This window comes from Heteronotia binoei, chromosome 6, assembly GCF_032191835.1.
Source record: "Heteronotia binoei isolate CCM8104 ecotype False Entrance Well chromosome 6, APGP_CSIRO_Hbin_v1, whole genome shotgun sequence".
Lineage (NCBI taxonomy): Eukaryota > Metazoa > Chordata > Lepidosauria > Squamata > Gekkonidae > Heteronotia > Heteronotia binoei.
The window spans coordinates 111,413,487-111,426,448 of NC_083228.1; the positions used below are offsets into that span (position 1 = coordinate 111,413,487).

The 12,962-nt window shown below is 42.0% G+C and overlaps 1 protein-coding gene across 1 annotated transcript in view; it reads right to left on the bottom strand.

Moving 5' to 3' along the window:
• Positions 1 to 7,905: 7,905 nt before the first annotated feature.
• The window catches only part of GPR149 (G protein-coupled receptor 149), a 46,518-nt gene continuing 41,461 nt past the window's right edge, over positions 7,906 to 12,962 (bottom strand). The window contains 6 exon segments of the mRNA XM_060242705.1: positions 7,906 to 7,956; positions 7,958 to 8,062; positions 8,064 to 8,137; positions 8,140 to 8,316; positions 8,319 to 8,466; positions 8,469 to 8,504. Of these exon segments, the coding sequence (XP_060098688.1) occupies positions 7,906 to 7,956; positions 7,958 to 8,062; positions 8,064 to 8,137; positions 8,140 to 8,316; positions 8,319 to 8,466; positions 8,469 to 8,504 (591 nt within the window).

A 12,962-nucleotide genomic window follows, 5' to 3' on the forward strand; every position in this document is an offset into this window, starting at 1 on the left:
GTAATATTACCTCCGAAGGAAACAAAAGAACTCTTAGCTACTTATCACTCCACAGCAATCTTGTATTCCTTATTCTGCTAAATGTTACGAGGTGTTTATGGAATTACATAACGACAAAGCCTATTAGAGATAACACAATATAGTTAAAGATTGAAATTATCAGTTTAGAAGGGCTAATGAAAAATTAGATTTGAAAGAATTTCATGCCCCCACCCACCCAAGCAAGAGAAAAACATGTACATGTTTTATTCCTCCTCCCATAATGTTGAGCTGGCAGTTTGGCTCCCTGTTGGAACATTTCCTGCTCAGCCGTAAGTGGCATTTCATGGAAGAAAGTCCCACTGGATTAAATGGAGTTCACCACCATCTATATATGCTTGTTTGGGCTAAATTTAAGGGGACAGGGTTAAGCAGATAATTTTCTTTCATTACAGTATATTCCATTATGTATATTTGTGGTTTCATCATTCACCATGTTTTATTTCCCTCCATGGCGGTTTTAACATCATTGTCCTTCCCAAGAATTCAGGATTGATCAGGTAAGACAGCAGTGGGGGGCGGGGAGCAAATAAATAATAGAAGCAGTAACCCCTACTGGAAATGAAGTTTAGCTTTCCCAAGGGAAAAAGCAGGTTTCCAATTGCTCAGAACCACTGAGGTTTGATATTCTTCTAAGCCCTGCAGACTAATTGAACAGAGTGGAAGTCTTCAGGAAAATCTGACCAATTTTAACAAAGACAATCTGAAATCTGAGCTTCTTGTTTTTCAGTGTGATGTGAAATGCATTATTCAATAGCTTAAAGACTTTCATCCTTTTGGCTCAGGAGCAAGGTCTGCCTGGTTCTCCCATTTTCCCCAAGATTTTACTTCTTGGGGATTCATTTATACATGGAGCTGGCCGGATTTCATCTCTTTGAAGTCACCTTCAAAAAGGTCACTTTGACAACCATCCCGTTGCCCACAAATGTCAAGTCTGTGTTCTGATGCACATTAAAGGTCACATGGGAGGGGGAAGAATCAGAGGAAAAGGATGAAATCATTTCTCATTAGATATTTAAAAGGACATTAAAATTTAAATCCATCTCAGGGGGTTCTAAAAATGATAAGCAATGCACAATTTCCAGTATTCACTAATGCATCGGTGGGGGGGCATAAGCAAGGTGTCCACCTGAGGATTGTACGATCACCATTTGACTGATTGGGGGGGGGGGGTGAGGACAAACAAACCCTGGCTATTCACACTGCTGAAAAGGTTTAATTTTACCCAGGGTTCAGAAACAAACTACAAATCAGTAAGGCACTGAATAGAAAACAGTTTATAGAATCAGTAGAAGGAAATTTATTCAGTTTCCATCGTACAACAGTAGCACAGGACTTTACAATGAGGCTGAGCTGAGGATGTTATATTTGAATGCATCTAAAGTCTAAACCAAGATAAACACAACTAAGCCAGCATTTAAAATGTCATCTGTAATTTTGTTTCCTACATAAAAATATTGAAATCTCTTTTAAAAAGTAAACAACCCAACAGGACTTGAAAAATTGAGATGGCTTCAAATATTTCTGATGAGTTAGGCCCCCAGTGTTCCCTCCACATCCCTATTGGCATATCATATTTCAGATGTCATTTTTGGCCAAGAGGCTAAGGACCTATTTATAGGTCATTGCCTGTAGTGGAAAACCATAAGCAATGTTGGTGTGAGTGGAACCACCGCACAGTTTTGCCTGACATGAAATGTCAAGACTTGTATGGAGGTTACTGCTGGGGAGAAACAGCCATTCTGGAGGGAGCAGAAATGAGATTCAACAAAACTAGTCACATTTGCCTTGGTTTTGGGAGGCGGCACACCCCTGGTAGCCAAAAATGAAAACTTGAGTTGAATTGAAAATATACTAGTTGACAAACTAGCATATTCTCTTCCCACACATTCTTGAGTGACAATCATGTTGACTGCTTTTGTTCAGGAGAAAGCAGAGAGACACAGAGAGAGGGTTGTAATAACTTCTTGAGGGAATTCCTTACAACTCACTCTATGCCCAATTTGGCTCATTATTTGGTGTTCAGTATATGCATATCACACTTGGCTTGGTTCAGATGACATGACTAGTTGGAAATTGACCAGAGTGTTTCCAAGGCTAGAGAATTCAACCCTCCTGTTGCTTTGAAGTTTGGGAAACATTTTTATTGAGCCCAGACAGTCTGTCTGGAAATGTATCCATTCATGAACCTCCATGAACAGCTTGAAAGTCTCTAGAAAGTTTGTCCTGGTTGACCTGCCATGAATTTCACTTTGTGAACCATGAACTGGCCAACGTTCATCACAAACTTAGCTTGTGAGCCAGTTCAGACCTATCCCTATGCCTTACTTAATCCTTCTCTTCTGGCTCTCAGTGGGAGCTAATTGTTTACTTTCCTTCAAGTGGCAGACCATCATGTGGCATCACATCAGCAATTGTAAACTAGGCTGCATTCTATGAACCATTAGTACAAGGAGTTTGCAGAAGTGGATAGTGCCTAATATTCCTCTGTCCCCAGTAGCTTCTCCTGGGGTGCGGTCACACCTCACATTAAAAGCGTGTGTGTAGCGCTCAAATTTGAACAGCTGAATATTGATTCGATGCAGGGCCATTCAGACGAGCATCCAAGAATGCAACTCATTCTGTTGTTGAGCGTTCAGACATCCAATACTATCACGCTCTTTTCTTGGAGCATGCGTGATCAGGTGGTGATTTCTGGGAGGGAAGGGGGGGGGTCCATTGAACATGCGCCCAACTGTTTGGAGGTGGGAAATCAAATGTTACTTCAGAGGAGGGGGAAAGTTTCCAGAAATCCTCCACATTGATCTGGCAATGCGCATGTCTGCTGGGGCTTTTTTTTTTTTTTAAAGGTGAGAGGCAGTATCGCGCGTGAGCTGTCCAAACAGGAAAAAGCCGATCTTGTGCAGCTTTTTTGAAAAAGGACCGGACTTTATATGCTGCCAAATTAATGCACCATAGATGCGTGGCAAGCTGGGATGACACTGGAATACGCTCGATTGCCAGATGTGGATGTCTGAACGAACACATTAAATCCGTCAGCGAGACGGAGCTGTATCGCCACTAATGGTATGTCTGGCTGCACCCCTGACCTCCAAAAGCTGAAGGTGTTAATTGGGACCTAGATAAAATGGCGTGTGAAATAAGAGGCAGCAATAAAAAGGGAATGGGTGAAATCTCCTCTTCCTCTTTGTTTATTTAGTTTTCTTCTCCAACAAGAACCCAAAGCAAGAACATCATTCTTCCTTTGTCCAGTTTATCTTCACAAGAACCCTGGGAGGTAGGCTAGTTTGACTGGACCAAAGTTATCCAGATGTTAGAGTGGAGATTCAAACAAGGGCCTCTCAGATCCTAACCCAGCATTTTTATCACTTCACCAGGCTGGCTTATACTTGCAGACAGCTAGATTCCCCTTCTAGTGGAAGAGGTGGGGTTGATTTCAACTGATTTCCCTCCTTCTTAAAGCAATGCCATATACCATGTGCCATTCTGTCCAGAGGGTTCCCAGACTCTTGGCATTGGCTTTTTGGATGATCACAGGGATTGCTGGAAGAGGAAGCTGGAGAAGACCTGGTTCAGCAAATTTTGTGCAGGCTATTTCAACATTATGGTTTCTTTGCTTCACAGACTAGGACTGCAAACAGTGGCAAGACAACACCAACACAAAGTCTGGTGCTCTTACAATCTTTGTGCCAAGCAATTCTCAGTCAAAATACACCCTGTTCTGAGCATTCATGGATTTCAGGTTGCAACTAATATGTATGTGGGCTTTTTTTTCTTTTTTAAAAAAAGTCAGCTACCTTGTTGACCTGTGAAGAAGACTTTATTTATTTATATATAATATATATGCTAAGTAGGGCTCAAAAATGGGATCACCAAAGACCTGATTTGATAATTTAAAAAACCCTAACTGAAAACTTTCTTGTGTGTTGCTAAAAACTGGTAGAAAATGAAAGATAAATTAATCTCCATGATTAACAGACTGATGACTTCAGCGCAGATTAAAAATAGAGTACCAGTTAAACACAGCCAGACATCTGTACCTCTACTGTTACCATCACAGGAACATGACCAAATTCAAGATTTGTTGATTCATGCAACTAGATGTTTCCCTGTAGGTGTCCACTTTTGCAATCACTGTACTCTGGGTTCCCCATAGAAATAGGCCTCCTGAAGTGGTCTAGTGCGCAACGATTGCAGACTCAAAGATTTCAGTAAGCACACACCAAAAAATGAATTCAGAAAACTTGAAAACTACATCAGTGGTTCTCAAATGATGAATTAGGACCCACCAGGGATTTTTTTGAGCAGGAACACACAGGAATGCAGTTCTGACTGGCTTGGTGTCAGGGTGTGTGGCCTAATATGCAAATGAGTTCCTGCTGGGCTTTTCTACAAAAAAAGCCCTGGGACCCACTATGAAATTGAGGAGCCTTATGAATTGGTGTTTGGACTCCAATTGTTGGCAATGAAGGACTATACAATGTCTCTTTGCACCAAGCACACAAATACCCAGAGAGGGCAGTAGAGCTAGTAAGACAGATAGTTTAGTTTCCTCTGTATCCTTCCTTGTCTATTCTGCTGGTGTGTCTTTGCTTACTCAGAATGCTATTCTCAGGGACTTCCTTCTTTTTGACAGACTGAGGTTTTCCGGACAGTGCCTGGCAACAGGCAGGAGGTCTGTGGGCAGGGATTGCAGGGCGGGGTTGACCATATAATTTTGAGTGATTCCTAGAGTCACCTTTGTCACTCCATTTTTTAACCAGAAGTGGCGTGATGCTGCAGCTGGCGTTTAACATTTTTTTTTCTCCTGCCACCACTAAGCGGTGATGGGCAACAGAATAAGGGGGCAGGAAATCCTCCAACCTAAGCAGGGACTAGGCAGCCCTAGACTGACTCTGTTCTGCTTCTTTCTCTAACTTCCACGAGGACAAGATGTGCTCTCTGCATCCCTGTCCATGTTAACTTATAGCTAGAATGCCTATTCTTCTTTTCCTACATAAGTATGGGTTTCCTTAACAATGACAAACATCCCTTTCTCCTCTAAGGCAACAAGCCTTGGGTGGATGTTATTCTTTCAAGCAGCTTCCCCATTCTGCTCTGCAAACCAGGTCTAAAGCTAACACCAGTCAGTATGGGAGAAAGCAATGTAGCACAGGCAGGATAGGTTCCTAGTTAAGGCAAGAATCTGTTAGTGGTTTCCATTTCCAAAAATCTTCCAAAATGACTTTCAGTTTTATAAATGTAGTCTAAAATAGGATGATATGCAGCACCCAGGTGATTCTGTGATAGGTGAACATATGTGGGCATAGTGATCTCCTACCAGTGCTGGATTAAACCCTGTGGAGGCCCCTAGGCAGTCAAAATCTCAGGGGGCCCCTTGCAAATTATCTCAGAGTCTGAGCACCGGCCCCACCACCCCACTGCAGCCTGCAGGCACCTTCTTAAAAGTTCCTTTTACTAAGCTGCAGGGGAGAGGGAGAGAAAGGCAAACTTGGTGACAACGCCAGCAGCAGCTGCACCAGGCAAGCTGGGCAAAGAGCAGCTCAGTTGCTGGCTGTGTGTGCAGGCTGAGAGGGCTGCAAGCAGGGGGAAACTGGGGCAGAAAGCCGGCCCGGGGCCTCTAAAGATGTAGGGGTCCACAGGCCTAATTGTTAATCTGGCTCTGGCTCCTACAGACCTAGGATAATATTAGAGTGCACATGAAGATACTAAACTACACATAGGATGAATAGGTCGATTTAAAAAGTGGGCATGGCTAGCTTCTCAGCCTCTTGCTCTCATTTTTATTGAGATATGCATCATGAAACCGGCTTTCCTTTCCTTGTTGTGTTAGCACAGTGCTGAATTTGTGGTGTGTGATTCAGTTAAACAGCAGTTTTTGTATTGGACTGACAGTTTTAAAAAGCTGCAGGACATGAGAGCTTTAGAATAGCTGGTGCAATGCATACAAAAAGTAATTTGTATGACCATATTTACAAGATATGCATACTAAAATTCAGGCTACCCAGATTTAAGTACACTGGTTTGGATCTCGAAAATCATTTTGGCTGACTGAAGGGGAGGATGGCTTTCACCAGTTCCCCAGTACTGCAATAGACCTCTGTCTCCTCTCCTCCCTCATACTGTTCCTGGGGGTCCCCTTTCCCCCAGCAGCAGCATTTTGGGGAGGTCATTTTGGGCTGTGGCAGGAAGGAGAAGCAGAGAAGTGACACTCTCCTGATGGGTGGCTTTCTGTCTGTGGGGATTTCAATGAGATCCAAGTTAAAAAGTGATGGCAAATTACATTTGAATGATGTTTATTAACATTGTAAAATGAAGATACTTATTCTAATGTTTTAGCACTGTTTCCTACACTCTGCATGATGAAAGCTGTGTGTAAATGGCAGAGCTGCAACAGATGATCTGGAACAGAATAATTAGGTTGCTGTGGTAGCCTGACAGATTGGATTTCAATGCAGACTGTTATTCAGCTACTGCAGCAATTCCCCCAAACTCACCTTTTGTCTGATTCTGTCCAATTTATTTTCTGCTGGGGAAAAGGTATCAGTGGCTGGATGTGTCAACTCAAGCTTGGCAGAGATTTAAACTTAGGGATGTACTTCCAAAGACACATCCTCAAGAGGGGGTTAGATAAAAATATGGAGCAGAGGTCCATCAGTGGTTATTAGCCACAGTGTGTATATGTGTGTGTGTGTGTGTATTTTTTTTGCCACTGTGTGACACAGAGGGCGTTTTCGCACTGACCTTCAAGTAGCGCGACCACCCTCTTCACAACGGAGGATCTGCCCGGATTTCGCACAAGAAGCGCCGGCGCACCCAAAAGAGCCGGCTACTTCCGTCGCGAAACCCGCTCAAACGGAAACCGCCAAGAAGCAGGAAAACGTTTGAGCGGGTTTCGCGACGGAAGTAGCCGGCTCTTTTGGGTGCGCCGGCGCTTCTTGTGCGAAATCCGGGCAGATCCTCCGTTGTGAAGAGGGTGGTCGCACTACTTGAAGGTCAGTGTGAAAACGCCCCAAGTGTTGGACTGGATGGGCCATTGGCCTGATCTAACATGGCTTCTCTTATGTCCTTATGACAGCATCTGCATTTGAAGAGGCTCCCATTGAAAATAATAGGGAGCACCTCTCTTTGGGGTGAATTCTGATGTGTATGCTTGATGCCATTCCTAAGCAAGGAAATCCAAGACCCTTCATGGAGTTTCTGTAGACATGGTGCAGAAAACTCAGTGGAAATTGAGATTTTACTATATATATATATATATATATATATATATTATATATATATATATATATAAGAATAATTAAAGGGTTGGGTCCTACCAGGTTTTCCACCAGGTCTTACCCACATCTCCCAGTCCCTTCATTGCAACTCCTGGCCTGGATGGTTTTTGTCCACACATAGCTCCTATGTTCTTCAGCATAGCCTTTTGGGGGGCCCAAAGACAATCCTTCCTCCACATTCATCAATTTAAAGGCCTGTAAGCCCCAAAGCTTTTGATCAGACAGAAAACCTTTTAATCAAACAGAAAATGATTTGGCCCCATATGTTTTCATAAGTAGATAGCTCAGTGCCGAAGTAAACAAAAGAACACCCCACAAGTATTCACTTGGGGGGAGGGGGCACATCCTGCACTTTTACAAAGGAGCTGCTTTAAAAATTTTTCCTTCAGTCTGTTTAGAACACTATTGACTTCAATGGGCTTTGCCATATGATTCTCGGATTGTAACCTTGTCACTTCTGATCTGCAGTAGTACCATAATGCACCAGTGTTTACCACTGTTGCATCAATATCCTTAGTATTATTTTATCATCAAAGCAAAAAATTAATAGTGAACTGTATTGACTCTGAAAAACAACCAATGTTACTCAGATCTGACGTATAAACATTCCTAAGTTGCTGCCCTCATCTTCTTCTCTATTTCCTGTATGCTTTGTTCAGCACTTGTATCTCTTCCTGATAACCATCTTTCTCCATGTGTTGCTTTTTACTGTTCTGCCTGTGAGCTTCCACAGTGTCAGGGATTTGATATGTTAATATCACTGCCGGGATTGTTTGATGGTATGAAGAGGGAGTAGGAAGCCGTTTCTCCTAGATCACGGACACAAACCTGTTTTCTTTCCGAGAATAACGCAAGGATGGAGACCGGACTTGAGTAGAGGATTGGCTGATATTACTGATGATTGAGACGGTGTCCATGGCTTCTTCGTTGTCACAAATCTCAAGCACCTCTAAATGAATCTTCACGCTCGTGTCAGCAAACGTGGTTGGGGAGTCTCAGCATTTGGTTCATGACCCACACTCTTGGAACGATATACTTCGATTTTTTTGGACGTAGGGGTTATTTTCTGTCCTTCTGTGCTTACCTCATATGTAGATAAAGAGAGGGTTTTTCCTGTGGGTGCATGGAGAGATACAGTTCCCTGAATAATGCGCACAAAGGAATAGCTAAAGAACCACCTGAACGCTGCAAAGAAACAAAATTGCCATTATTGAATGTTGCTTCAGCAAGCAAGAATCCATTGTCAACAAGCCAATTATGCCTAGCTTATTATTCCATTACTGTCTCTTGAGTACATTTGATACTGTATAACAATCTTAGATGCCTTGAATTTAAACGACAGTGTGAAAATAATTCTTTTAACCAAGCAAAAGAAATATGGTTTAAATATTATACCTTTTCAGTAACATATAAATACAATATCCAGAGTACTATTAATAAATTAAAAATCTCACTCACTTAGATGCAGAGGTACAAAAATGGTGAAATGTTTAATCAACCCCTGGAATGTAAAATTGGAGCTTAGGACTGTTGAAAAGAGCAATACACTGGTTTTCTCTTCTCCCTGCATGTGTAGAAATTAGCAGCTGTTCCATGGAGGAAGGAGATCCATGTGAGAGGACTTTTTTGAGCAGGAACGCACAGGAATGCAGTTCCAGCTGGCTTGGTGTTGGGGGTGTGGCATAATATGCAAATGAGTTCCTGCTGGCTTTTATTTTTTTTAAAAAAACCCCTTCATGTCACTATGAGCTTCCAGGTAGACTTAGATCAGCCCCTTCACTATTCAAAAAAGAAGACTAGAACACATCAACCCCAACTTACAAAGTTAGATATCAAGAGTCAGACTTGAGTCCAGTAAGACCTCGAAGATTTAACAGGATTTTGGGGGTGTAAGCTTTTGAGTCAAAGTACCCTTTCTCTTTCAAGTTAGCTCATTGAAACTCTGCTTACTTCCTATATATATTGAAAAATATTTGTATCTAGTTATATGCATGATCATAAATCAATCCTGAATATGTCTGAAGAGGTTTTATTTGGTAACTATCCAGAATACCTTCATGGATGTCTGTGCATGTTAAACTTTAGGTAAATTCAATATGGGTCTTGCTGTTCAGGTTGGTACCCTGCTGCTTCAGTCCTATAGCTCAGGGGTGAACAATCCTTGGCACACATAGAGCGTTTTCGCACTCACCTTCGGCCGGCGCGACACCCCTCTTCACCGCGCAGGATCTGCGCGGATTTCGCACTAAACGCCGCAGAGCAGCCGGAAGAGCCGGAAAGTCCCGGCGCTTTTGCGGCGCAAACGAAAACCGCCAAAAAGCAGTTTCCGTTTGCGCGGCAAAAGCACCGGGACTTTCCGGCTCTTCCGGCTGCTCCGCGGCGTTTAGTGCAAAATCCGCGCAGATCCTGCGCGGTGAAGAGGGGGGGTCGCGTCGGCTGAAGGTGAGTGCGAAAACGCCCATACTGACTGTGGCACACCAGACCATTTTGCTGGGCACTCAGGGCCAGATTTCTACCCAGGCAACCAAGGCATTGGCAGCACTGCAGAGGCTAGTGATATAGGAGAGGGCAACAGGCATTGCTTATACATGAAATTCCTAACCCAGACCTGCCAAGTCCAAATGGAATCCCTGTGTTAATTCCCTGAGTGCTGTAATGTCACTGGGATTTGGCTTGCTCCAACCATGTCCAATTAAGTACAACGCTTATCTCCCCCTCTTAATTTTCTTTGCTGGCACACCAATATCTTCATGGTAGATGTGATGGCCGACCCCCGTTACAGTGAAATGCAGTTACAGTAGCCTACAGATATGGTTGCATTAGTTTCCTATACATCAGCTTAGCCAAATTTGTGGCAGAGGGTTCAGTGCCAGTAAAATATAGATTTTTTAAAAAATCAAGAAAAGCTCCAGTTTAGGATCAGAATCAACACATTGATAGATACATTCATGTTCCAAAAACATGGAAATTGTCTGTTAAGGATGCCATCTTAACTTCTGTGCCACAAGAGCAGGACAGACCCTGTCAAATTTCTGTCAAATTTCAGACCAATGGGACAAATTATGATTCTAGGATGAGTAGAATTTCCAGGCATTATAATAGTAGAACACTGAAAAGTCCCATATGGATGAACTATACAGCTGTTCCCATGTCCAAAAATATGTAGCAAATGAACTGGTTATATTATCATAATTATTATTTATTGGATTAATTTGTAATTTAACCTATGGTTGTGCATGGTTTCAGTTATTGATGGAAAAGCAATAAAGGCAGTAAAGAAATAAAACACTGCCTCTCTGCTTAATCAGCATGAAACAACTTTGTGTGATGATCCTGTGTTCCATTTGATGATGATGCGCTGTTCCAATAGCTCTGCCAAACTACAGTCATTCACCAGTGCAATGTCCTTGGCTGAGCTGCATCTTCCGCACAAAACTGCAAACGTTCTTGTCCATCCATGATATCACACCTCATCTAAAATGCATTATTTGAATTGTAGTTTATCATTGGATAAAATCATTAGTTAAAATAAAGCAAGATCTTGCTTCCGGATGTGATACTGAAATATTGTTGTTACTAAAATGGTGAAGATGAAGAAACAAATTGGTGTAGAGGAAAACGAGTCTTTAATAATTAATATAACGTAATAAAATGATAATTATACATTCCCTACATATTTCTTTTTCTTCACTGTTAATAAAATAGTACAATTTTGATTTCCCAGCCTTTATGAGAACACCTGAAGCCATTTCCCAGTCACGGTCACTCAATCCCACCAAAGAACTCTCACTATCAAATGGGTTTAATGTTCTACACTCTTGGTCTTAATCCTAGTGTGGATCCCAACCTTGTCCTTCCCAATGCCTTCTTAGCTGGTTTCAGTTTGGATTTTCCCTTCATCCTGGACCAGCTTTTCTTTTTTTGTCCTGGATCACAGCCCCATAGACACTTCTCTTCTGTATAGGCCAGTATAAGTTTTTCTTCTGGTCCTTTATTTCCCTTACAATTGGCCATTCAGCACAATCAAGCAACGACTAATGATAGCATTGCCAGGACTGCATTACTGTATTTCTATGCTGTTTTATGGTATTGCTTTCTGTTGCATGTCATTATATATAAAGATTCTCTCTCTCTCTCTCTCTAGCTCATTTTTTCCCTAATCAGAGCACTGTGCCAAATTGGGACCCAGATATACACCAGAATGTTTGATCTCCAAATAATTATCCTGGTGACATAGTCTGATCCTACACGTGTAGAAGACACTGTGCACATACAGGCCCATCATGCATATCAATTTGGGTAACATCACTACCAAAATCAAAAGGCATCTCCAGCAGTTCCATAGAAACTGGATGGGCATCATGTAGTTATTAATATGCAATCACCCATGGATCCACAATCACAGTAACAACACACCAAACTCTTGTTCTTTGCCTGGCTATCACTTGGCAACAGAACTTGATTGGAAGCTATTTTAAAGTGTATGGATTACACAGGTGTTGGCCTGCTAGCTCTCACTTCCTTCTCAATTTAGGCTTTTTGAAAAAAAATAGATGGTGCCTAAGGAAAGGAAAGGAAAGGTCCCCTGTAGACAGGGCTCCAAAAACAAAACAAAAAAAACATTACATGGGATTTTTTTTACCACTATCCAAACTCAATTTGTTGCTTGTGCTATGCATCCCTGCTGACTTTGGCAATCCCCAGCCCATTTTGGCTACTGAGGCAAAATCAGCACTATTTTTCACTACCTCAGCATACCCAATGCACAAATATTCCTCTACCTTGATAGCGGAAACAGAACACTCCATTTTCCGGATTTTATTTTCATAACAAAAATAAGCAAATCCTTATCAGAGCTCAGGTCTGCTGGTTTCCAGGGTAGATATGCCTGCAATTTTCTTTTTACCCTTTGCTATGCATTTTATAAGCCACTGCCATTGAAAATCAACAAGAGAGATGAGGAAAGAATCCTGTCATTATATGTATATTCCTGGACCTGCTTCTTTAGCACTAAATTCTGGACTATTAAGCCTATTTGATACCTAGACAAAGAGTCTGGTTGTTTTAATAGGTTCTTCAGAAGAAAAGTGAATTTCAAGGTCTTTTCCCTCAAGTGACGGAACTAGCCCATATCCCACAATTGGGATCTTCTGTCTTTTTTTCTTATTTCAACATATGTGGGAAAAGCTAGGTTAGCAATTAATGCTGCAAAATTGAATTCTTGGTGAAAAGCAGAAAAGGGTGTCTCATCTCACAATGGAGAGTGGCAGGCCAGATGGTGAAGTATCTTAGACATTCATTTCCAAAAAATCTGTATGAGACAAGCATCCGTGGAGTAGGGATGATCAGATAGTCACCTCCTGTTGCCGAGTGGCTGCTGTGTGCAGCTGTCAGGGCTTCTGCCTTAACCATCTGGGGAATCTCTGTGTACAAGACTCAATTACTGCATGCCCACATTTTGGTTAATGAATCTAGCTCAGAGCGCAGTCTAAAATCAATTTAGCACTTCTGTACAAAAAACAAGAGATGAATGAAGAGCAGTTGCTCTAGTGCTGTTAGTTTCCAAGACAAGGTTCTGGCTTAAGTTTTTGAGATTAGAAAGACAAGAGGCTAGTTTTGCCTCTTCTTTGCTTCCCCTCTTTT